At 36.5% G+C, this 27,686-nt stretch overlaps 2 protein-coding genes across 3 annotated transcripts; one reads left to right on the forward strand and one right to left on the reverse strand.

Annotated features, from left to right (window-relative positions):
- The first annotated feature begins 2,494 nt into the window (after nucleotides 1–2,494).
- On the forward strand, nucleotides 2,495–9,841 carry LOC23687866 (putative gustatory receptor 58a). Of its 2 annotated transcripts, none has more exons than XM_021846882.1 (5): nucleotides 2,495–3,690; nucleotides 3,748–3,897; nucleotides 8,432–8,500; nucleotides 8,561–8,638; nucleotides 8,710–9,841. In XM_021846882.1, exons 1-5 carry the CDS (start codon nucleotides 2,875–2,877, stop codon nucleotides 8,782–8,784), a joined length of 1,188 nt encoding a protein of 395 aa, XP_021702574.1. In that variant the 5' UTR covers nucleotides 2,495–2,874; the 3' UTR covers nucleotides 8,785–9,841. The 2 variants fall into 2 exon arrangements, with proteins under 2 accessions (XP_021702574.1, XP_011493295.2); XM_011494993.2 differs by having other exon boundaries at nucleotides 2,551–3,690; nucleotides 8,561–8,650.
- LOC5566808 (sorting nexin-2) lies at nucleotides 8,817–27,358 on the reverse strand. Its single transcript, XM_001651167.2, has 5 exons — nucleotides 26,848–27,358; nucleotides 14,927–15,048; nucleotides 13,983–14,871; nucleotides 13,764–13,916; nucleotides 8,817–10,277 (listed from the first exon to the last, which is right to left on the reverse strand). The coding sequence occupies exons 1-5, from the start codon at nucleotides 26,980–26,982 to the stop codon at nucleotides 10,227–10,229; spliced, it is 1,350 nt and encodes a 449-aa protein (XP_001651217.2). The 5' UTR covers nucleotides 26,983–27,358; the 3' UTR covers nucleotides 8,817–10,226.
- Between the last annotated feature and the right edge of the window lie 328 nt (nucleotides 27,359–27,686).

Consider the following 27,686-nt stretch of genomic DNA (forward strand, 5'->3'; position numbering starts at 1 on the left):
ATCAATAAAAAGTCCATTGTATCTCTGTCTAAAATCGAATACTTCTATTTCTTTCGACACATGATGAGCATTTCAGTTCTAATTGAATGAATCACAATGAAAAATATGTGATTTTTATAAATAAATACAGATATATTATACATGGTACACTTACCCCTACTTTTCAATGGGGTGGGGTAAGTGGATCAAGTAAAATTATCATTTATTGGCAGACTAATAACGAGAATTTTTAATGAGTTTTAGTATCCGTAAATGTCGTTTCCCTTTATTTTTTCCATTCCCAGCTTAAATTTGTCAAATTGACCATAGAAAATTTGAATTAATCCACCTTAAAGTTTTTTTAACCTTTCTGGTATAAAAACATATACAAAACAATAATAATTTCGAAATTCACACGAAATTGTTCTTGATTTATCTAAGCTGAGTTGCAAAAGAGCAAAATATACAAATTTTGCAATTGAAAGCATAGTATCGTACCTTATTTGACCATATAAATTGTTCTAGACAGATGATAAAAATACAATTGTAAATAGAATAAAAGGATTTTAGTTCGTTATTCAAAAGTAAATGTAACTAATATTTTTAAACTACGAGTATTTTTCGAAAACATTGTTAGGAATAATCTACAATACTTCTGTATAACTTATGTGTATAAATAGATTAATTTTTTCCAAATTATTCTGATTACAATGTCTTTTTTTGTTCGAATTGTGTGAACTAATGTATACATACATTTCATTATATTTTGATTCAATAAAGATACTTTTTAATTTTAAAGTATTAAAATGTAACATTACTAGCACTAATAACAAGAACGAGAGTAATATTATTCTTACTATACATAATTACACCCCATTTGTTTTGGGAACAGATTTTTTTTACTAGTGATCCACTTACCCCACCATGGTGGGGCAAGTGGAACATTTGGCGTAAAATTTTAAGTCTCTCATACTCAACACATAACAATCGGAAAAATCGAAATAAATGACGATTTGAAGTATATTAGTCCCACATTTGTTATCCACAGAAAAAAGTTTAAATTACATTATTCACGTTAGCCGTACATAACAATGAAGTTGACTATTGATTTTTCTGTATCCACTTACCCCACGGTACCTTAATAAAAATGCGATTTTTGTAGATAATGGCGTATAAGTCACTTTTGCAGCTAATAGTGAGTAGAGACGTATTTGCAGATAACTTCTTGCATTATTATGACGTATAGAAGAACAAATTGCGAAGTTTTTCTTGGAAAATAATGAATTTGGCGCTTGGGACAGTTTTGCGGTTATGTGTATGTCATTTATGCAAATTGTAGTTCTTTTTACCAGAATCAACTTTCCCTTCCATACCACGGTGCTCAAATGGTTTGATCTTCCAGTTTTGATTTTTGTCCTGCATCTCCATACATTCAACGCACTGTGTGAAGTTGTGAATCCTACACATCGCGTCAAGACTCGAAGCTGGTTAATTTGTCTCCAAATGGAAGACATGTTTACTATGTGGAAAAAAAATCCGGCAAATCTTTTAAAATAACTTTGTAGAAGTCTCAATTACCGTTAATGGTTATTTATCCAGTATAATGTTATTTTAATTAACAAAGATTGACTGGACTTTGATGATGATAATTGGATTTCGGCTTTCAATCACGAATTAAGCGTTGATTATTTTAAATCATTGCCAACGTTTCGATCCAGTTGTTGGGATCTTCTTCGAGCCCTGAAGAAGATCCCAACAACTGGATCGAAACGTTGGCAGTTATTTTAATGGTATATGAAATCAGTTCACAGATTTTTGCACATCTATTGGCAATTTTTTCATAGTGAGGTGGAACAAAGTGAGCAAGTGGTGAAGAAGAACAAGAAGTAAGGCGCCGTCCACAAATTACGTAACGCTCTAGCTAGGGGGAGGCTCAAGCGTTACGGCTCATACAAACATTCGAAATTTTTCTTACAAAATTCGTTACGGAGTGGGGGGAGGGGGTCAAAAATTTCCAAGTTTAGCGTTACGTAATAAATGGATGCTGCCTAAAGAAAATGAAAAATCCATCCCATTTTATAGTTGTTTGTTTGTTAATTGGTATAGCAGATATATTTGAAACTTTAATCATAATTTAGGCTGATACAAATATTAATTTTCTTTTATGTCACCCCCCCCTTCAAAAATCCGAAAAAATTGAAGGGGAGAAAAAAAAAGATTCATAATTTATTTTTGACATCAGTTAGGTTTTTTATTTTTAGATTAAAAACCAGGTAAAATAATGATCAAGTTCACGATTGGAAAAAGTTTAATAACTATAGTTAAAAATAAAAAATTGAAAGAAATAACTTTTTTTTCGTTTTTATTTTTTTCCCCCCCCTCGTAACTTCCAAGTGGTCTCGGACATAAAAGAAAATTAATATTTGTATCAGCCTTATTAACTTTAAAATGTTAGTTGTTATGGATCTTGAAAAATGTTTGACGATACAGCTCATATTACTTCACAATACGCCATATGTTTAACTCCGTTATTTCCGCAACATTTTGTGGACTGTCCAACAAAAGCTTGACCATGCAAAACTACATTCAACGATATCTAAGCAATACACAAACTGACTTGCTTATTATGCACCACTATAGTGCTCATTTTGATTCAATATTTGTGGGGAAAAAATACAGAAGTTAAAAATTGTTCAATTTTTACTGTGGTACGTTTTATCGCATTATCAAGCAGAAGCAGAAATTCGCCTAAATGCACCTTCTTTAATTGTTCAATTCGGTGACTTAAATGTCAATCAATGTCACAGTATATATCGATCCCCACATAATTCTCCAGTCGGGAAAGCTCATTACCAAATTGTTCGGCACAAGATTAACACTCGTACCTACCGCGTCATGGCGAAAGTAAAACCGATAACCCGTCTGGATAGTTATAGACTAGTGCGCTACGTGTTACTATTATTCTATGTTCAATCCATACTCGTGGGCTTCACTGCTCAAGTTTACGATAGCACAAAAAATAGAATTTACACCTCAAAGATTCTTGCTTTCTACAGCATTGGAATATCAATTATTTTGATAATCAAGCACATCACTTCTGGTAACCTAATAGGCAGAAATAGTGAATTGGGTGTAGTTGAGTCAACAGTCAATGCAGTAGAAGCATTTTTACTACTCAATATTATGCTGCTTGGAACTATTCGGCGGTACACGATGAGAAAAAACATAGAAAGTCTTTTCGATGACTATGCAAATATTCAAAAAGTTATTGGCTTCACTTCCTCTCAGATTTATGGCACTGCTAACATTAGAGTAATGAGAGCGGCGATGATTGGCACAGCACTACTCTTAATTCTAATTTTGCCCGAACTAAGAACTGTAACTTCTGTATCGGAAGTGTTTGACGTGTTCACATTAATGTATCCAAAAGTAATGATTGTGAATCTTGCATCATGGCAGTACTTAGAAGTACTATACGTGCATCGCTATTTAGAACTCATAAATCATATGCTCTCTGAAATGCATTACGAGGCAGCTAAAGAAGTAAAGGTTATCAATCTCGATAAGAACTTTCAAAGCCTATCTTTGAAGCTTTTTCGAATAATGATGATCCGCAATCGAGTTATTGCATTAGCTTTTAAAATAAACAATAATAATAACCTTCAGATGCTGACGGTTTTTACACTAATTTCTGTGTTAACCCTCAATCAGGTAAATATTGGTTTTTGTTACTAGATGATTGTATAGTTTTGCATTATCATTTTACAGATGTATGCCGTTTTTCTACTGATCCATCACTTAAGCCAAGATCAAATCGAAGAATCACAACAGAAAAGCTTAAGTTCTATATTTTGCTTGATTCTTATTTTGTACGAAGCTTTCTGTATAACCGATGCGTGTGAGCAAGTGGTGGAAGAGGTATGTATAAGTTTATATCGAGTTTTGAAGTGCTGTTTGTCCAACAAAATGAGTTCTTTAGCTAGACAACGAAAAATACCTAACAAGTGTAACGTCGTTTGTATTCGGGCTATACACTTTTTAATTTTTTTGTTTTTATGCAGATGTTAGAAATTTTATATCTTTTAAACAACTACTGGTACTGATCACTCGTAGAGGTGATTATACGGTTTTCTGGAAGCATTATAAAAAAATCATTAATTTTTACTTGGGGTAACATTTTTTACAAAAACATTATTATTATAAGCTTATGGATAGATCATCGAAATCTTTTATTTGAATTCTCTCTGCGAAAACCTTTAAAAATTATTTGAGAATTTCTTCCTAAACTTCTCCTGGACATGTAATCTGGGATTCTTTTGGAATTTACACCAAAAAATCCAAGGCACTCTTCATTAATCCGGTAAGAATTTTAAAAGCAAACTAAAAATATTTTTTGAAGGCTTGTTTTAATTGTCTCAGTTTGCATTTCATCGAAAAAATCTTGAGAAATTTTCAGGAGTTTTTTTTGTTTAAGGTTTTATGGCAGAATTCCAAGAGAACAATACGCAACTTAAATAGAATTCAAGGAGTTCAAAAAGGAACTCATACAAAATTTCTTGAAGAATATGTATAAATTTCAGAAATGTGAATATTTGAAGGAATCCCTATATACTTCACAGTGAATTCCTGGAAAGGAAAATCCTTGGGTTTGGAAAAAAGTAGCATTTAGATTCCATAGAATAATTTTGTGCGGTCCTATGCGGTCCTGTGCGGTGTCTGTAGTGTATGAAAAAAGCAAAGTGTATTTCGATCCAAATGTTAGAAATGAAATCGAAAGTAAATGAAAATTAAATATCACCTACGCACCGTTGATAAATTTCGTAACTTCAAATGCATACAATACAATTTGGTAACATCAGTTTTATTATTTTCTGATATATTTCAGTTCCCAACTAATATTTAATAATTGAAAACAATTAAAAAACGAAATATGTATTTGTTTGGTCTACAATTAATCGATTTTAGTTTCAATAACGACTCAAAAAAAATAGCATAATAAAGTATGTTGTTGTTGCCTTTCGTTACTTATCCGTTTCGGTTGTGTTTATGTTGGGAAATGTTCCGTCAATCAACATCGGATCAATTATAGATCCGCAACCTGATTACACGATTCAGTATATGCAGCCCATTTCAAACTGACACGTTAGTCGGACAATACAACTTCACATAATGATATCCGGGAAATCGTTCAGGCGCATGAACAGTTATTATTTAGTGCGGCTGGTGCTACTATCGTTTTATGTCTTATCGGTTTTGATGGGATTTACTGTACAAATTTACGACAAATCTAAAGGCAAAGTTTATACATCGAAAATATTCGCGTTTTACAGCATTTCTCTATCGGTTATAATGATTATTCATTATAAATCTTCTGATCTATTATTCAGTAGAAGTGATGAACAAAGCATGGTTGCAAAGGCAGTCAGTGGTATTGAGGCGACCTTACTAATCAATGTTATGCTGATAGGAACTATTAGGAGATACATAACGAGGCGCAATTCTGAAGAGCTGTTCGATGACTTTATGCGTGTTCAAAAATCTATCAATTACACTCCAGTGGATTTGTATCGAATACTTAATATGAAAGCACTTAAAATGGTGATGATTGGCATCATTTTGTTGACAATCTCTATTGTGTTTATAACTATTCACAAACTTGAAACCGAAAGCGAACTGTGGATAATTTTCGATGTGTTCACGACGATGTATCCAAAGGCTTTGATTGTTAATCTTGCCTCGTGGTATTATTTGGAGGTACTGTATGTGCGACGTTATCTAGAACTGGTGAATGACATGCTGCACAATCTACACCATAAAATAGCTCGTGAGCTTCACATTATACGATTCGGAAAGTGCTCTACGAAATATTCTTACCAGCTGCTCCGAATTATGATGATACGCAGTCAAATAATTACCCTTGCATCGAGACTAAACAAGTTTTTTAGTCTTCAAATGCTAACTGTTTTTACGTTGATTTCTGTGTTGGTTCTCAGTCAGGTATTAATTGAACAATACAGTTCGACATTATTTTATAATAATATGAAAAATCGTTTTTTCGACAGATGTATTCTTTATTCCTCAGTGTTTACCGTTTGAACAGCAATTCCAGCAGTGGGATGTTGTATAGAGATCTAACAATTCTTTTCGTTTTTATGCTGGTTTCTTATGAAGCATATTGCATAGCCGATGTGTGTGAGTTGGCAACGGAAGAGGTATGTATGGTCTCCAACTAGTTTTTTTTCAAACAATATTTTTTTACGTACAAATCCAACACTAATATCTTAGAAAATAAAAGTTTGACTGACTAAGGTAATTACAAAGTATGAAATGTTAAAAAGTGACATGATTTTGGCTCTGTTATGCCCTATAGCGCCCGAGCCTACCGAATAAACGAGATGGATAAAAACATAGTTTGACTGCATCAATTTCAAAACTCTTGTATGAAACATTTTCACGTTTATCTAAGTATGCATACATTAGAATAGGAAAATAACTCCACAATCTCACTTTCTAGATTCCATTTGGGTCCCAGAACAATAGTGTAAAGTTTCAGCTCGATGGGAAAATTAATTTTAATGCTAGTTGTTTACATTAATAGAGTTACTAAGAAAAACTTACTTTTACTTAGTTTAATTTCCAAAGCTCGCATTTTAAGCTATGGTGGCGTTCATTTATTACGTAACGCTAAAATTAAAAATTGTCAGTTCCATTTCCCTTCGAAACGCTTTTTGAATGAAAAAATAATAAATTTCGCCGGGGACTTCGACAAGGTGATAGACTTTCGTGCCTGCTGTCCAACATCGCGCTAGAAGGTGTCATGTGGGTTCAACAACCGAGGTACGATTTCCACGAGATCCAGCCAATTTGTTTGCTGGTGCCAGCCGCCTGAAACGTGAAGCGACAGAAGTCGGTTTGGTGGTGAATGCGTCAAAAATAAAGTACATGCCAATAGGCGGAACCGAGCGCGACAGAACCCGCCTAGGCAGCAGTGTTACGATTTGTGAGTTCGTCTACCTCGCTCCGTCATCGCAATTATTCGATGAAAATGTGTTCACTGTTTATCGGTTGGAGAATAGAATACAGTGAACACATTTTTCTGTAAAATTTCTTGATTTTGAACGAAAAAACTGCTTTTGATAATTCTGAAATTAATGACGGATTCTGCCTCTTTAACAATTGATAATAACGTTAGTCGTTAAATACGGAGACGCATCTGTAGTAGTAGATTCACTCCCGCACCAAAGGCGGCATCCACAAATTACGTAACGCTCAAGGGGGAGGGGGGGAGTAGGCTCAAGCGTTACGGCTCATACAAAAATTTAAAAATTTTCATACAAAAAGCGTTACGGAGGGGGGGGGGGGTCAAAAATTTACAATTTTAGCGTTACGTAATAAATGGACGCCGCCAAATGTACTATGTACAAAACGCTAATAAGACCTGGTCCTCTATACCCGAGCAGAAGAAAATAACTTCTGAATACCAAACTAAGGTATTCCATACCAGATAATTTCCAAAACTTACAACCTGAATGAGGTATGAATGAGCCCTGTATAAGAGGTAAAATACCTCAAATAATATCTCAAGCATATTCTACGAATACCAAACTGATAATTAGATCAGGTATTGTAATAACTCAATAATACTTGATGGATTTTCATATAAAATTGAAATTTTTCAATAATAGTTCAATACCTCCAGCAGACCTCAATAGCTCTTTAATACCTCAATGAAGTATTTTTAATTGTTTTGAAATTTTTTTTCAATACCATTATGATACCAAATTGAGGTATTGACAACTGAACAATACCCAATTTTGGTATGATACCAAAATATGGTATGCATAAGTTATTTGTTCCTCCTCGGGTAGACATGAAGCATGGACCTTGCTGGAAGAGAACCTGCAAGCATTTGGAGTGTTTGAACTGCTGCTTATGACCATCTTTGGCGGTGTGCAGTAGAACGGTGTGTGGCAGAGGTGGATTAACGACGAGCTGCTAGGCTCTACGGCCACCCTGTATCCATGGCGGAAGCCGGAAGGGTGCGTTGGGCTGGACATGTTTCAAGACTACCACTACAACCCTGCAAAGATGGTGTTCGCGTCGAATCCGGTTGGTACAAGACGGCGTGAAGCACAGCGAGCGAGGTGGCTTGACAACAAGATCTGGAGAGCGTGACTAAATTCTAAGTTGGAGGGACACAACCATGGACCGAGTAAATTGACGTAACATCGTTGACGAGGTTTTATCAAACTAATTGATGTAACACCAAAGGTACTAATGTCTGAACAATGCTTAAATAAATCTATGAAATATATTTGCTACTTTGTTAGAAAATAAAGGTGGAGGAAAAGGAAGTTGTTAAAAGAAAATTATTATTATTGTCTTTAATATAGTCAGATGGTATAGAATTTTACTCACTTTATCGCTTATCGCCTTGATTTTTTTCTTCCAGTCTAACAAAACATCAGAAATCTTGCATCGGTACAATTCGTTGCACATGGACGCACAACTAAAGCAAACGGTAATATCACGCGAAGAATTCCTTCGAGACATTACTTGACCATTTTCCATCTCGTTACAGGTTGAGATGTTCCTGATTCAATTGATGCATCATCCAATCAAATTCACCGCCTGTGGAATGTTCACGTTAGACTATTCGGTATTGTTTTCGGTATGATTTGCTGCCTGCGTAACAGTATAGTAGATTCAATGCTTTTTATCCTTTTTCAGATAATAACGTCGGCCACTAGTTATCTGATTATCCTCATTCAGTTCGAGTTGGCCGATAACTGTAAGAAGGGTTAGTTCAGAGAAAAGATGCACACATTTTGCGGGGATTTCAATCACTTAATGTTTATTTCTTTAATAGCTCTCAGATATATACTTTTTCAAAGAGAAATAGTTAACAATAATTTATTCTTTGTTATACATTTGTTTTCGGTGTATGAAATATATATAGACAATCAATTATTTTATCACGCTAGTTTACATAGCACATACAGAAACTATAATTAGCGCTAAATTCAATCAACAGTATGTGTGTATTGGATGAAACGCAGAAAAATGAGAAAAATGTATAAAATTGTATCTATAAAGGCCTACCATCGATTGATGTAAATGTATAATTCAAAGCAATTGTAGTAAACAAAGATGTACGGAATGTTTTGGTAAATTTAGTTACGCGTTTGTTATTCAGTTCTGGCTATGGTTGATTGTTCAGCTCGGACGCAATGAATTGTATGCATTCTAATGGTGTTGACGGGAAATAAGTATAAGTTTAATGCAGATCGAGATCATAAATGCAAGCATAAAAATTGCGTAAAACGGCATGTTTTTTATGTTACAGATATATCACTTTGTTCTATATCAATTTGTCTACACATGAACTTCGATTAGTCCATTGTCGCGCACTACGACCTGATTAGATTTCAATGCTTTAAGAAGAGATATAAAAATCTTTTATGCTTAAAAGTACTATTCAATGATGTTCGCAGTTATGATGGATGCATACAAATTCAAACAAAACCATTCATAGACAGATCAGAAATTAATAAATAGCCTATCTATAGAGCTCGTCTTAGTATTTCTGCAAATTTGAACCGTTCAACAATATAGCTGAATAAGATGATTAACATTCGAGACAGGTATTCGCGAAATATAAATTATCGCGTGTATGATTGACCGAACATGTAATTGTTCTGAAATTCCAAAGCGCAATACGTACTTTCGGTTTAACTATGTACATTATAGATCTCGAAACGATTATATCAGCATTTTGCTTGATATGTCCTGCATTTGATCTGCAAATAAACACAGGCTCAGATTTATTCAAAAATCAAGTTAATTTATGTACAAAAACTTCTGCCATAAATAAAGAGAAAACAAACATTTCAACATTGGTCGTTTTTGACTTAGAACGAGCTCCGCTATCCGAAATCGCCCTGAAAGGTTCACTAAGCAGCTATACCGAATTTTAGTATATGTATGATGATGGCTCGTAACGATTGAGAAAGAAGGATGAATTTTGTGTCGCACTCTCACTGGCAATGCGCTCCGAAGGTTTTGCTTATTCTACCTTATGTGTTTATTCCGCCAGCAACGAAAATGCGAGTCTACAAGAACAATGGAGAAATCTAGGAAATTCTTGCGTTGGCGTCGGCCAGGTTGATCGAGAGACGCAGTGTATTTGTCAGTTTCCTACTATTGTTTTCGTCAGTACTGATTGTGTTCGTTGCGTTTAGTTCGTCTCAGGCAATCTCTTTGGCCACCGGCACGATCGCTTCCCAGTACTTCATTTGCTGTAAGAAGAAGAAGAAAAAACAATTTTATATATCAGTATACTGCCCATAATCGCATAACAGTCCCATGTCGACTTTTGACCGATTTGCGTTTTTTGCATAAATCAACTCAACATCGTCAGAAGATCGATAAAAACTGCTAAAAAAGTAGCCTTTGTTCCTAACTTGTACAAAAACAAACCCCATTTGTGTTGTCCCATCTTGAAAATATTCGCATAACAGTCACATCAAAGTCCGTATAGTGATCGGGCTCAGAATGGGTACCACTTCTAGTACTACATTCGGACTCTCGATACTACTAGTTATTCACTGATGTGTAGCGAAGTGAAAGGAAATCAATTATACAGTGAAACCTCCATGTTCTATGTCTTAATATCGACTCATGGAACCATACTTAAACAAAATTTCATGGTAACTATGATGATTCGCTCAAACAGCTTTCCAAAGCATTTCTGTTCCATGACTCGATGTTTCCATGAGTCTATGATTCCTTCAGATATCGACTCATGAGGGTTTGACTGTATTCAATACACACTTGCTTACGACATTAGAAATGTCATGTATTCACGTTGTTTCGAAAATATTTTTAAATTAGTGGATATCACACATAATTATGTATTTTCAATTACGATGCATTGCAAAATTTCGCTTATACAAATATTAATCTTCTTGTATGTCCGTAGATAACCATTTGGGTGGTAAGGGGGGAATAAAAACAAATGAGCAACAAAAAATAAAATAAAATAAAGTTAAATTTACATTTTTTATTTAAATTTTGTAATGATTCTTTGCTGGTGCTCAGTCTCAGGTGCTCAAGAATATCGAACTAAAACTTATTTTTGCGTTTTTCGATAACTGGTAAAATTGACTAAAAGTAAAAGTACTCCTTGCTTGTAAGTGTGCAAAATAAAAACTTTTCAATGCGAAAACCAGATTTCCATATAAAAACAATCAGCAACCACATCGTCTTCTTCATCTGCTTATTGGGAAAATACAGAAAGACTTTGGCTCGGCACATCCCACGAGCCACTGTATTTTAGATCTGCGGTCAAGGCTTACAGAAGTTGCCTGAAAAATTTGTTTCGTCATTCTGGATCTCCCATATAACAGATTAGCTAGGTTGTTCTGAAACATCTCGAATCATTTCCTTCGGATTCCATTTCCGCATTATCCAAAAGATGATCATCTGGGTCTCTCATGACTGTAAGCGCATTCCACATCATAACGTGTGTTTTGAGAAATCATTCAACACGATGTTTCTTTTATCTGGTGATTCATCCATGGACATACAGTATACTATCCGTAACTCGCTCTTCCGTACCTCGATATCGAGTTATAGAAAGTGTAGTAAATGTGGGTTTTCATGGATACCTTCGCCCTTTAAACAAAGTTACCCTGATTTGTGTTTTTTAACACGATAATTCCCTAACTCGATAGTCGCCTTAATATCGAGTTACGGAGAGTTGACTGTACTATAATAATTATTTTTTTACGACCAAAGAACATAAACAGCAAATGAAACAACCAGTGCATTAATAACAATGAGTGTTTTAGTAGCTGTCGAACGAGCCGATGAATATGATGGGACTGGTATGCAATTAAATTAGTATATTATATTGTATATAATCGCATAACAGTCTCGCTACGATTTTTGTGCATTTTAAGGCAAATTTTCAACTTTAATTCAAAAGAAATTTATTAGGTTTGTTCGTGTACTCAACAAACAGTGATATGTAGCAATTTAACACATTTTAGGCCAAATAAAGACTCAAAATGGAGCGAAAGTGTTTCCACATTTCAATCGTCTTTTTCTCAGTTTGTCGTTTTCCAACATGGGACTGTTGTGCAAAGAGGGGCAGTATATCATATTTGACAAGTCTACGTATGTATGTAAGAGCACCAGTGTTGTGAAAAACTCAATTTCTCACAACTCACGCTTGAGATTTTTCATGCGTGAGTTGTCAATCATGCAATTCAGCAGTCAAAAAATCATGGATGAGTTGGCTCACCTTTTTAACTCATTGTCTCGTATTTCCACAGTTTACTCACCCACGGCAATAATTTCTTGTTAGTCTGGTAAAATTATGTTAATCCTTTCTAACGTAAACAACAACATTCGGGATTTACGAGTTTTTGCCGGGTTTTGCGACTGAATCATTTGTTACGGTTTGAGTTGATTGAGTTGATTTTGCATCAAAATTTCAAGCGTGAGATTTGCGAAGCAGATCACTAATGAGTTTGCTCTCACGGGAGAGCGTATTGATTGAGATTTTGAGTGTGAGTCTATCAACACTGAAGAGCACCACCACTTTTCGACGAATCCAACATAAACTAATTCAGTGCGATATTGTAACACAGGTATTCAATACAAATAATATGTTTATTAGAATGCTCATAGGGCAAGTGTACCATTAGTGGTGCACCTAAGGGAAAACTGCTAAAACACGGTGTTAAGATCATGAAATATATGATTTTAACGTATCATTCGATAGATCTCAAATTCTTCTATCATTCAAATGTATAAAAATCACGATTCATTTGAAATTTCCCTGCAAAAAGCCTTGCACCAATAATAGGAACACTGTTCCTTTAGTGAAGGTATATTTTATGGATGGTTCCTTTAGTGGCGCAAACCATTGATTTCTTATGGGACCCTCCACTATGGGTACTGATGCACCACTATAGGTGCAAAGGAGCAAAAAAAATAAGCAAAATAATTGTTTTAAATAGTTTTACGGTTAAATTTCATGAATATAATTCGATTACTTGTATCATTTTCGCATCGTACATAATACAAAAATATCACATAATCATTCATTAGCGCGAAACATGCCAAAACACACTACCTCCACTATTGGAGCTACCTCCACTAAGGGAGCGTTTGCCCTATATCCATCCCACAAATCACTACTCTATCCAGCGTTTTACGAGCGCTAATGGCTGCCGCAAATAGGCTCGCTTTCTGATAGGGAACATACGATTTGACGTTTGGCTTGGGATCATTCAATAGAAAACGACCCAAGCCAAACGTCAAACAGACTTATCTCTACCAGAAAGTGAGCCTATTTGCGGCAGCCATTAGCGCTTTTAAAAACCTGGATAGATATCTTTCATCTTTGATCACTATTATCGTAGAGTAATAATATGACCAATAAATACACTTTTCATTATTTCAAAAAGTAAACATGTACCGCCAAAAAGTAAGATAATTTGAGTAAATACACGCGGAAAATGTTCACAGTATGATTCAATTTGTCGATTTGAACCATTAGCGGCTATAGTTTTCAAATTTACTTTGTGCAAACTTATCTTTTTGCAGTGGAGCTCTGGATCTACTACCACGGGAAAGAGAGAGGATGATATGATGATTAGATATATACGGTGTTTATGTATAGTTCTCACTTCTTATGTTCTGTCCACTCCTACGTCCATTCAAAATGTGGGTCTTATAAATCTATCATAAATTTCAGTAAGTAATCGTTTTACCTGCTGCTGATGTGCCATCTGGTCTTCCAGATATTTGATGATCGTCGATTTGAAGTCGCGCGCACGAGCCAATTCAAAGCGCTCCATCTCCTTTTTGATCTCGCTGGAAATGTTATCGAACTCCTTTTGACAGCGTTGTACTTTGCCCTCCCACTGAAATAAAAAGCGAATCGATTAATCACAGGTTTATGGCATCAATGCTGCGCATCGTCACCATACCTCTTCCACTTCTTTCTGTGCAAAGTCCAATTTGTCCCTCCGTTCTTGGAGTTCCAACTTGGCCTTATTTTCTCGCTTTTTCGTCAGTTGCATCTGTGCATGCTGCCAGTTCTGAAATACCTTTACTCGTTCATGAAATACGTCCTTGATAGCGCCAAACAGTCCAATGTAGTCCTTGATAGTCTCGCAAAGAATGTATAAGTCGGAATTGGCTTGTTCAGATCGCAGGAGTTCCACTTTCTCCTCAACATCAGCCAACTGGGAAAGAGCTTGCGAAAGTCCAGTATGCTCCTCGCAAGTACTCAACAAAGCCGCTGATTTCGCCACACCTCCCGTCAAGGTTGCCAGCTCTCGTCGATGGGTAACCAGCGCCTTGATGGCCGAGTGCAACTTTTGCATATGTGCATCAATATTTTCTACTTCGTTGATTTTATCGTTGAACCACGGATCGGTTTCATCCATCTTGTAGGTGATTTTGTTGACCGTTTCACCAACTTTATTGAACAAGCGCATGACGCCAGCCCCGCTCAGTGCAGCGGTATTGACGGCACGTGGCAATTCTTGGTCGCTTTCGAGAAAATTTACAAAGTCCGTATCCTGACACAGGAACGGATGTTGGGCCACTCGGTTCAAAAACCGTTCCAACGAAGCTCGCCGGTTTTCTACCCATTCTAAATTGATTCCAGTACCCGGATCACTATGCGGTTGGCTACCCATTTTAACTTTGGTGGTGCCGATGATGTTCTTCTCTGGCGCCGGCGGAATGATGCGTCCCAATCGAAGGTACTTACTCACCAACAGATCGTGCAGCCCAAGGAAATCACTAAAGCGACGCATCGTGAAGAATTGGCGCTTCTTGAATTTTAGTATGTTGGTTTTCGTGGAAACTCTGCAAGAAAATTCAAATCAAGTTTGAGGGATATGATTTGAAGATAAGAACTTACTTGTAGGCAAGATACGATCCCATACCATCGCCGACTTTTTGCGGATCGGAAACAGAGATTTCGATGAATGCATCGCCTGCCTCGTCCGTTGGGACATCCTCCAACACGGGTGAAAGTGGTTCCTATTATAATTTGAAACGAAAAATAATATGTTATTTCAAGAGTTTTCATTTTCATTTTCATTTTGCAGCGTTTGGTGGGGCTATAAGAGCGCAAGTCAATCCAAAGCCGATCATAGGAGGGGTAATGACTGAATAATCTATGCTGACCACACAAACGATATGGGAGAAGGAAAATAGGATTGGCTTGGGTGGGTCGATCATACTCTATGCCCAAAGAAGTCAAGGAAATTTCCATTTCAAAAAGATCTTGGACCTATCTTCTAATGTAGTAACTCAATTGGATAATGATTTCTCCATTTTCGGGCGATGTCCAGTATCGGAAGGCGTCCAAGACTGGGCGAACTTTTCCCATAATATACTAGAGGATTCACCATTATTAAGTTAACCATATTTCGAAAAGATTAGTTTGTTTCAATAAAATCCACACCTAATTCTAATGGAAATACACTGAGAGGCAAAATAAAGTGCCGACCTCACCAGTTTTCGAATTTCTCTCATTGATTTGGTTCACATTAAAGTTAACACACTTAAATCTTTTTTGATATTTTATTTTTGATATTCTTTTAAAGATGCAGTTACGAAATTTTGATAAAAAAAGAATTTTACTCAAAGAAAAAGAAAATCAATTTGTATTGAAAAAAAAATAGTGACAAAATAAAGTGCCCACTTTCTTCTTGGCCCCAGAAAAGATGATTTAAGAAAAATAAAAAGCAATTTAATAGTTAATGTGTCCTCCTTTGGCCTTAAGGACTTGCTGGAGGCGTTTCGGCATGCTTTTCACCAGGTTTTGTAGGTGTTGTGTTTCTAGTTCTTCCCAGGCGCGCTCCAAGGCTTCAAAATAAATATTTTTGTTGGTAACACCAGTTTTGTCAACCCTGGCATCGAGAATCGCCCACAAATTCTCGATGGGGTTGAGGTCTGGGCTTTGTGGAGGCCATTCCAGCGGTTTCCCGCAAGATGTTGATTTTCCCGCAAGATGTTGATGTAGGAATCTGCCGTCATTATTCCGTCGATTTTCACGAGGCTTCCTACTCCACTCCATGAAAAATACCCCCAGACCATCACATTTCCTCCTCCATGCTTCACCGTTCCTTGGATGTGGCGCTCTGCACCACACACGAGCCCGCTGCTTTTGGTTAAACAGCTCGAGCTTCAGGAGCGCTACATCCAAGGAACGGTGACGCATGGAGGTGTGATGTGATGAAATCTCGCGTAACAATTCAAAAGGGTCAATCCTCAGATCGTTGACTCTGAGAAAATTCGATTTGAATATCATTCACCACATTTTCAATTCCTATTTTTCAGATTTCAAATCAATCAATGTGATTTCTTGCTAGTTGAGTGACGATTTACTGTTACCACACACTAATGATTGATTTTATTCTGAAAACTGACAAAAATGTGGAAAAAATGATGAGTTTAAATGCTTGGCCCATTTTCGATTTTCATCAAGGCATGGGCCTTTTTCATTGGCCAAAATAGAATTTTATTAGCGTGCTTGGCCCAAGGCTAGGCCTTTTTGGTTTTCAATGAATGAGCAAGAGAGAGTCATTGGCCTCTCACCATGCTAAGGCCAATGACAGTTTGCGAAATTTTCCGATTGTAGGCCTTCTTGATGGAGCGAGAACTAATCATTGGCCTTTTCGAGCGGGGGCCAATGAATGATTTGGAAAAAAGCGGTTATTGGCCGTTTTGAAAACCGAGTTTATAACGGTAAGTTTTATGATTATGTTGATAATGTTTGCATAGTTTATGGGTGTTGGGAGATGCTATCGAATGGTATCAAAACCCGATTTGTTTACAATTTGATCATTGGCCCTTTAGAATTGTTACGCGAGAAATGTGATGGTCTGGGGGTGTTTTTCGTGGAGTGGAGTAGGAAGCCTATTATTAAGTTAACCATATTTCGAAAAGATTAGTTTGTTTCAATAAAATCCACTCCAGTTATTTCAGAATACTAATAGTGAAAGCCGATTTTCATACAAAATGCTCAACTTTGGCATGATGTAACTTTGATTCTCTATGAGCATAGATATGAAATTTCAACAGAGCTCAATTATCTCAATTAGCTCATTACACCCGATTCTGTTTTTGCACGGATTTTTTTACACGACCGTGCAAAAAAAAAATTCATACATTTTGTTCCACCAAAACCTTATTTTTGCATGAAACGTCGAGAAATAATGTTACTTTTTTTGCTTGATTTTTTGAAATTTTGAACTGGAAACTTTTTTTGCGCGGCATCCCCCGTACAAAGACAGAATCGGGTGTATCACAAAATTTGAATGTTCATACATCGGTTTAAAAAGTTAAGCACCAGGTGAAATCGCTCCAACTAATAGTTCTTTTTTATTTTTGTAAATTTTCGGTCAGCACCAATTTTGTAAAAAGTATGACTTGTTTATACATTCGTAACTTGGGTGGAAATTGTTGAAAAGATGAGTGAAAAAAAGTTTTAAAACTCCCAGTAAATATTTAAGTTATTAAAACTACTATTATTTTTGATTAATAAAAAATTGTGAAATTTAGCATAGTCGTAGTTGCCTGTCAAAATTTCATGCCGATTGCTCAAAGGGAAACAAAATTACAACATGACAAAATTGAGCATTTTTTATGAAAATCAGCTTGCACTACTATTTTCCTGAACACAACTGTACATAATGACGTTGAAGCACTTGAACGCCACTCCCACGGATTTGTGAAGGGATTCACCAAATGAGTAACATTGTTTGGCAGATTGTTATCTCATCAATGACAAAAACGTTGAACGTGAATCAACCGTATTGATAACAATTGGGATATCCGGATGAATCAAATAGAGATTAGATAAAGAGCATGGGGGTGGTTCAAAAATTTGATTTTTGAGTCATATGATGTTTTGTGTTGTCTTAAAATTGGAACCCATTTGGATTAAAAATTTTAATTTCAAAGACATGTGTAATGAACCAATGCACGAGTTCACTAATTTGATGTTTGAGCGGAGCCGAATTCACTCGTTGCCATGGTCACATAAAAAACACGGCACCGCTCAAACGTCAAAAAGTGAACTCGTGCATTTGTTCATAGGAACTTTAGAAAAATTAGAAAATCGAACGGGATTTAATAGAAGACCATACAGAAACCAAGAAATCAAAAACAATCTAAACAGAAATCAGGAGATTAAAGCTCTCATAAGAATGAAAAAAAATCCAGCCAGACGTTTTTTTTTTATGAATATTTATTGGGAACATCATGTTTTACTGCTAGGGGCCTTCCTTAGCCGAGTGGTTAGAGTCCGCGGCTACAAAGCAAAGCCATGCTGAAGGTGTCTGGGTTCGATTCCCGGTCGGTCCAGGATCTTTTCGTAATGAAAATTTCCTTGAATTCCCTGGGCATAGAGTATCATCGTACCTGCCACACGATATACAAATGCGAAAAGGGCAACTTTGGCAAAGAAAGCTCTCAGTTAATAACTGTGAAAGTGCTCATAAGAACACTAAGCTGAGAAGCAGGCTCTGTTCCAGTGAGGACGTCAATGCCAAGAAGAAGAAGAAGAATGTTTTACTGCTCGTACTACGGTATTAATCCTTCTTTATGAATTCCCCATGAAATTAGTTCAATATATCTCCAAGAATGCAATCCTCATTTTTAAACAGGACTGAAACGGATGTGATCCACAAACAACTGGAATGATGCCAAAAAATTGGTGCTGAAAAAGGTGCTGATTTGACAGCTCGTCCAAAAACACGGTTGTAGGCACGAAACAGACGAGCGTTTCTGTATTACCATCCACCCGAATTCTTTATTCATTTTCAACTGACCTATGGTGGCTGGCTTCAAGAACTACCGCTTACTTCAGGGGGTTTAGTTTTTAGAGATATCACCAGAAATTACTCCAGAGACTCTAGCCTGATTTTTTTTTGAATTATTACAATTATTCCTTCACAAATTTATCCACGAAACCAGGAATCATTGATTTATCAATTGATTTCGCTACAAGTTCATCCCATGTTTGCGTTAAGGACATTTTTATGAGCATAAGCAAATATTTCTCCACCACAGATTTCTTAAAATTTTCACCACTGTCTTTCAGTTTTTTTTTTCAATATTTCAACAAAGAATTTCTCAGAGATAACTTTTTAATCCTTGGGGGCCTTCCTTAACCGAGTGGTTAGAGTTCGCGGCTACAAAGCAAAGCCATGCTGGAGGTGTCTAGGTTCGATTCCCAGTCGGCCCAGGATCTTTTCCAGGTAAAGGGAATTCCCTTGACTTCCCTAGGCATAGAGTATTATCGTACCTGCCACACGATAAACGAATGCGAAAATGACAACTTTAGCAAAGAAAGCTCTCAGTTAATAACTGTGAAAGTGCTCATGAGAACACTGATCTGAGAAGCAGGCTTTGTTCCAGTAAGGACGGTGATACCAAGAAGAAGAAGAATAACGTTTAGAAATTACTCCAGAGGTTCCTCTTTTAATTATTTAAAAAATCCAGCATAAATTCTTTGCGAAATTCTCAAAATTCAAAAATATTCAAAATGCGAAAATTGCGAGGAAACACATATTGCCAGGGTTCTGAATTATCGTATCAATGATGCGAAATCTACGATTTTTTGCACGTAAGGAGAATGCTTTTTCGCTTCCTCACGTGAATATCTTTTTTCGCTCACACTTATTTTCCCTAGAGTTACGATGGAGGATAACCGAAAATCTTTCCACTCCGGGGATAATTTCTTTTTCACCCCATCATATTTTCGCTCACCAACTTCTCCCGAGAATTATCACTATGTGGATAAACCAAAACTGGTGCCGCCGACGGGATTCGAACCTACAACATTGCTAAAAACAGCCGCGATGCGTGCACGCTATCCATGCTACCACATCAACTTGACGAAAGCAGCAGTTAATTTGATGCATAAAAGCAACTGCTGCTTGTGGCGATGGACACATGAAAAGTTCTCCATGGAGAGGAGAATGATAAAATAAAATTCTCACAGCTGTGGAGTTGTGCCATTATCTATTCTCGCTTTGTTTTTTAGACGGATAATTTCGCAAGGCTGCTTTTCGCTGAAAATTGTGGTGATGGAGAAATCCATTATCGTGAGAGTGAGTGAGAATTCGGAAGCTTGTATATGGCCAATTAGGGAATCACTATAGCCATAACTGATACACTTTTCCTACCGATTTTGAAATATTTAGTTCATTTGCAACATTATTTTTAAGTACTTTTGTGGTAACGTTATTTTTTAATACAAAAATTTAGTCAAAGTCATGAAAAAAAGAGATTAGGATCATAAGTGACTATCTCCAGGATCGAGGAACGGATTCGATACGATACTCGGCATGGTAAGGTAACATATTTTTGAAAGGTTAGTTCATCCTAATAAAATCCACACAAATACCGAATTTTATGTACCGTGCCAGTACCATATTATAGACTGCGCCATATTCTGAACGCTCCGTTCCTTATGTTGAACATTCATTGTTTTTACATCAAAAATAGTAAACTGTCAGTTCGAAATATGATTCATTATAGCATTTCAAAACTAAAATACATGGTTAAGTTGTTTTTTTTTTTCGACAAGTATTATACGTAAAGTTCGTTTGCTGTCCATAATAAAGAACAATGTGTGTTCGTAATTAGGACCATTGATGTATATGGGGTCCATAATTAGGAACATGCATGCGTCAGACTAACACATGTTTTTTTTTTTAAATAATTGATAATTGATGGACGTTTTATTTTAATCTATACGTTTATTTAGATATTAGACAAATGCAACGGCAAGACAAACCAATATCCCAGCTGTTGAAATTCTTAATAATTTAAGTTATTCAAATTGGATTTTCTTAACCGTTCAGAATATGGTGCTTGCACGATACTTAGGATGACACAAAACCAACATAATGGCGTTGAAGTACTTGAACGCACCCCACGGATTTGTGAAGGGGTTCACCAAATGAGTAATATGGTACGTCACATTGTTATCTTGACGAAAGAAACATCGAACGTGAATCAATACTAACGAAAACGATGCGGGTTTCTGTATAAACAAATGAAATGTGATTAGATAAACATCTGATCGGGCAAGAATAGTTGTTAGGGTGATTAAAAAAAATCGATTCTGTTCCACACCGCTCATACGAGTTATGGTCAGATTCTTGAGTGCCAGGTCAAAATTCGAACCTCTTGTTCTTCTTCTTGGCATTACGTTCCCAACAGGGACGAAGCCTGTTTCTCAGCTTAGTTTTGTTATGAGCAGTTCCACAGTTATTAAGTAAGGACTTTCTTTGCCAACTTTGCCATTTTGAAAATCGGGATGTCTATCTAAAGAAAATTTTAAAGAAACCTCTGATGAAACTTGTGTAACTTTCAAAGTATCCTCTGATGAACTTTTACAAAGATTGCTGAAAAAATCCTGGTCATTAGAGAGGAAGTCTTAGAGGGTTTCCCAGATACATTGCTAAGATAATTGAAAAAAAAATAATATTGGGCAGAGAAGGGGAAGGTCCTGGTGTACCGTGTACGCACCTAACTTTGCGCGGCTCCAAAATTTGCGCATTTTTAAGAAGCATGAAAAAATGATAATTTATCAATGATTTTTTCAACAATTCTGTTTCAGTAACATGTTCGTTTATGTGAAATAAGTATTTGGCATACATTTGTTTACTAAGAAACCCTCGTTAATGTTAGTAAATAACCCAAAAACCTTATCGTCATACGTATAAACGTCAACTTTTACACCGTCTTAGCACAAGCGCTAAGGAGTGGCTCTGCCAAAAATCAACATTTTTCTGAACAAAATTGTGTTGTGAGAAGTATATTTGAGGTGTATTTACAAAAAAAGGTAATATTCTAGTAATTCCATGAATTTCGAATCAATGTCGAATTTTTATTTGAAAAAAGCAATGCGCAATGTTAGGACCCATTTTTTACATGAGGGTCCTAATTTTTGCGCACTTCTAGCAATTCAAAATGGCACGTAAATACACCCAAGTAACCGTACAGCTGTATATAGTTGCATCAATATCACTTTATATGCTACTATAAAATATGGCATATAAAGTCATACTGCATTACATGTCTCATTAATGCAGTATTAAAGTGGAAAAGGGCGCTATTAAAGTTTAAATACGGCTACATTTCCTAGCTCTATGTTGGCAATTGCTAAAGTATAGTTACGGTCTGTACCGAATAAAAGCTTTAGCCAAAGTGTATTTGATGCATGAAGGAAACAATTGTTTTGAGATCAAAAATAGAAACACAAAAATATTATAGTATTTTTTTGTTCGTTTGATGTCAGGTCAGCGTTTGCTTACGAGCTATTTGTCTGTCTTTTTGGTATGATTGGTGGGATTCGAACCTAAATTAAATGAGATGTTTTCGATGACTCGCCGCGCCTATTTTCCGGACCATGAATGCTGCATGTCTTGGCCGGGAAAATTGTGCAACTCCAAGCAGCGCCCTTTCGTTGTCGGTGGCAAATATTGTCGATTTCACTCCAAGTTGGACCATCACAAGTGTGTAAGCTCCCTCAAAGTGTGATAGCAGAGATAAGTCCAATCATGTTTTTAGTGCACTTATTTCTTGTGGTTCAAGGAACAAGTCCACCGAATACGTTGAGATGATCCTTTTTTTCCTGCACTCTACAAATTTAGTGATAGTTCAATTTGGGGTGAAGTGCGCAAGGGTTTATTCACAAATTTCATAACGCTTTTTTTTTTTTCTTACGCTTTTTGTATGAATATCTTACAAATTTTGTATGACCTGTAACATCACGAGGACACCCACCCACCCCCTTCAGCGTTATGAAATTTGTGAATGGGCCCCAATAAGTTTGGTAAACACGACTGTTGCACTTCCAAGTTTACCGCGGCTGTCACTCTTTTGCTGTTGAGATTTTGTTTTGTTTTCATTATGTGGGGCTAAAACGGTTGCACATCTTCACGCTTTATGTATCGTTTTAGCATCTTGTCACATTGAATCAGTGATAGGCGTGTGGTGTACGCACGGGCCTATCAATCGTAAGGTTTTTGGTTCAATTCCAGGTTGATGCAACTTTTTTTTTTGTTTTCAAATTCTGGTTTCTCATAAGACAAATCTACGAATTTCGACCAGATTTCTTGTGGCGAATTTTTATAAGGGATATTCAAGTATTTCTATAGTCTATTTGCCTGAGTGAATGAAGGATCGACGATAAATACTGCATTGAAGTCTTGTCGTTTTTGTTGCGATGAAGCATTGAGTAAGATGATGCAATGAAGCATTGAGCGGCGACCGTATATCACCCATTGATGCACATTTCATTGCTACAATAAAGCAATGCTACATTGCATTAATAAAATTGAATTAAAGCATTATTGCACGCATATTGCAGAATAAAAGCAATGATGCATTGCACTTGTTGAATTAAAGTTAAAATACGGTAATACCTCAATGCTTGTGGTTACTTGGGCATGTACGTCATTGCAAATGATAGAAGCTGTCGATCTTACCAGGAATGGCCACTCAAACCATAAGGCAGTGACTACATATAATATTCCTGAAAGTACCTTTTGTATGAAGCTGAAGGTAAGGTGTGCATCGAAAAATCTCGGGAAACCCACTGTACTTACGCAAGAGGAGACTTTTACTATAAACTTGGATAATTGATAGCGGTTGCTTTCCAGTTGATGGACAATGATTCACATTCCAGTTGTCTAGCAAAAAACCCCATTCAATCAGGGAATATCCGGTACGTATGGCAACAAAAATAATGAATCGCTTAGTGATCAGCAATACATCTCCCGAACTAATTGATGCATTCCATGGATTCGATTTCAGTGAAATGTAAGGGTCCGTCCATTAAGGGAGAGCCCTTAAGCAGCTTGAAATACGAATGGACAGTACTGCAAACGAGGAAACTCTCGAGCATAGCTCGCCTGAGCTTCAGTTGAAGCACATCACTGCTAAAGACTCGTCAAGTTCATCTGGAAATACTCCATTTCTTGCTGACGACATGTATAACAGAGAAGATTTTTTTTGAAAAGCTTCCAAATTGTGCGAAATCTAATCGTTCACGACCATTAGCAGTGGACACGAACGTCGGACTTTGATAGTTATTTAAAGAGATGGAATGAAATAAGAAAAAAGAGAAACGTAAACAACTAGAAAATAAAAAGGGTGAAGAATTAAAAAAAAAACTAGAGAATAAATTATATAAAGCAACGTACGAAAACAAATAAGCATAAGCTGCGGCTGTAAACTATATTGCTCTGTTTGAAATCTTGAGAATATATAATAAAAAATGAAAAACAGAGTAAATCACTATTTGTGGCCACTCTATGTTTGGGGTGGATGAACAAATTAAATTGAAATTCACAGAAAAACTCCTGATGAAACTCATATTAGTTGTACCCTTTTTGTTTAATACAAACCCAGTAAAAAATTAACATTATTTGGAACAAACGAGCATTTTAAGGGATGCGCAAAGTTAAGAACAATTCAGATTTTGTGCGCAATGTTAGGCACAAGATATTGTGTCACATTTTGCATTTTTTTTATTTTTTTTTATGAATTATTTTTCTTCTTTTTAAATCATGTGTTCTACTGAAGAGTTAAAAGCCTATCGTTGGCAGAAGTTTGAATAAAAAATATACATATTTTAGCCTTATTAGAAGCAAAAATAGGATGATAATTTCTTAACTGCGCAACGTTTGGTGCGTACACGGTAGTGGTTAGAACTCACGCCGAGGAACTGGAATCGAATTCCATCTCTTAGATACTCACTTATGACAACAAGGTTATAGCGACGACTTCCTTTAGAAGGGAGGTATAGCCGTTGCTCCCGAGATGAACTAGCCAAGGGTTAAAAATCTCGTTATTAAAGATAGAAAAAATAAAATATATATATACCGGGTACCCCCGTTGGTTTGACCACATTTAATCTGAACACTTTTCAATTTGTACCCCGCTAATTTGCACATCGGTCAGATTAAAAATGGTTCAAACGTCATTGAGCCCATGGAACGGAGTAAAGTAGAATGGAACGCTGTGGAATGGAACGCAGAATCAAAACAAAACAGTGAAAGAGGTGACCAGAAGCACGATTCTAGGGTGACTAGATGTTCAAATTAAAAATAAACCCCGATGGTTTGCATGAGGTACCGTTCAAATCAACGGGGTGTACTGTATATTGGGCAGAACTCGAAAAAAAGATACAAGATCGGAGGAATTATCGAAAGAATAATTACTGTAGCACTTACTGGTCTGTATCGTAAAATGATTTTTTGAAGAATTCATTGAAATTTGATTTGATATTTTTTAGACGAATTGCAGAAGTACTCTTTGGATCCCTGAAATAATTTTAGTAGCAATCCCTGGGAGTAATCGTGAATGAATTCTCGAAGGAAGCCAACCCAAATGAAAATATTAAACGAAAAACTGTCAAAATTGGCGTAGGAATTCTGGTTGAGTTCCTTGGAGAAATCCCTAAACCAGGGTTGGGAGCTTGTGTACTGTCACAGTACTAGGGTAACCAATATATTTTGGACCCCTATATATTTTGGACCCCCTGGGACATTTTCCTGCAAATTTCCCAGTTTAAATCGAAGGACCAACTCAATTCGCATGCCATTTGGAAAGATAGGACTATTCCGCACTTGCATCAAGCGATTGTACATAGCAAATGTGTTTATTCTATCTGAAATTAATTAAATTTAATCGGTTCATCCATGCAACCGTTACAACACGTTACACACAGAAATCGAAGTCGTCAGAAATTTTACAAATGTAAACAAACACTTTTTTCAAATTTATGAACTAAAAGCGTAGAATTCCTTCGGTTTTCCATTGTTAATCGATTGATTAGACTATGGGCACGCATATTATACAACCAGTGTCGTGGACTTTGTCGCCAAACGATAAAAAAGGCCAGGGGTCCAAAATATATACATTGAGGGTTCAAAATGTATTGGTGTGTCCAAAATAATGACAGACAGTGCTTCACAATTCAATTATTTTCGACGTTTTTCGGATCCTACATGACTGTATGAGCCTTTTTATCTCGTAGAAGAAGCTTTTCGCTACATTTTGGCATGTTCTTTGACTTGGTTACGCTGTGCAATTTATTAATTGGAACAAAAAACTAATATCACTTTCTTAGGGGGTCCAAAATACGACCGTTACCCTACTGTGTATTCTCATTTATCATCCAAATGAGCTTAAATCGAATAAGCGATGTTAAGACAAAACGAAATTCTGAACCACCTTAACAGTTATTTTAATAGCAGGACAAAACCTTTATTTCTATGGATGCAAAATTAGAAATCAGTATGCAGCATAAATCTCGAATTATAGGCAATTCGAGCTTTTACTTTCGAGAAAACTGTGATAGAAACGCCCATTCCTGTCAAATCCTTATCTTCCAAGCAAGTATGATAAGCGATTTCCAAACAATTACACATCACCAACATAAGCTAAAGTGAAGCTGTTTTTATACCGCGAAAACATACATTCTTGTTATGGGAGAACCGAATAGGGGAAAGTATGAATCATCATGCTCGACCTCGGTTTATCGTTTTAGAAGAGAGAGGAAAATTAAGATCGAAGCAAAGATGTTGATACTGAATATTGCTGACACTGTCGGAATTGAATTTAAGTATGTAAGGAGTCCATTTAATCTTAAATGAAGCGAAACGGCGTACTCGTCAACTATCTGTAAATTGATTGATAAACAATCTGCTCCCTCATGCATATGCAAAAGAGCATATAAAAATGGGAAAACAATGACGATACTGCTCTGGCTGCGATAATTGAATCAAATGAAGGATAAATTCAAACCTGAATAGCGGACTCGAAGATATCGTTCTCGTTCTCGTCGTCCGGCGATGTGATATCCACATTATCGAAGAGTGGAGGCTGCTGCTGTTGGTCCGCTTGCTGCAGCTGTTCTTCACTGGTTCCGTTGTTCTCCATGACGGCACTTCGCTATCCTTAATCAGCGACGGATCTTCTATAGGTAGTGTTTTGATGGCGTGGAAAATTTCTTCCCCTTTAACCACTCGCTGATCCCGAAGAATGGGATACGCCTTATTGGATATGCTGCCGTTTCGAACTTGTACCCAATTAGCAGCTCAGAAAAGCTTGGAGATAGATCCACCAGCAAACAGCTAACTACCTACTCGAGGAGTGCACTTATCTTTTGTTCCCGTCGTGATGGTTTATTCTTTTTTGACACCACAGTAGAGTGATAGGCGTTTGCTTCGTCGTAAATTATTTTGTACAAGAGAAGATCACAAAATTCTGATGCACCCTTCGTCAGCAAAATAGCAACTCAAACTGTCAGAAGCGGAGGAGGAGAAACGCACAAAAGAGAAAGCGAAGAAAATGGTGAAAGCTGTCAAATCAAGTTGACGTTCGGAGGAGGCGCATAGTTTGTTTTAGTACAAACAGAGTTGTCGTGAAAAATTACATGATCAAGTTTCAAAAAGGGCAAATTCTCCATTAAACAACCGACTGTGTTGAAAGTTGTGTGACGATGATGATGATGATGATGTATACTACCATCTATTGTAGCAAGGCATCTGCCTATAGCACTGGAATAATCTGAAAAGCGATTTGATCAAGGTTGTACTGTTGTTCGTGATCCGTCAGTCTCCTGTATGAAGGGCCAAAAATGG

This window comes from Aedes aegypti, chromosome 2 (assembly GCF_002204515.2).
Source record: "Aedes aegypti strain LVP_AGWG chromosome 2, AaegL5.0 Primary Assembly, whole genome shotgun sequence".
Taxonomy (NCBI): Eukaryota; Metazoa; Arthropoda; class Insecta; order Diptera; family Culicidae; genus Aedes; species Aedes aegypti.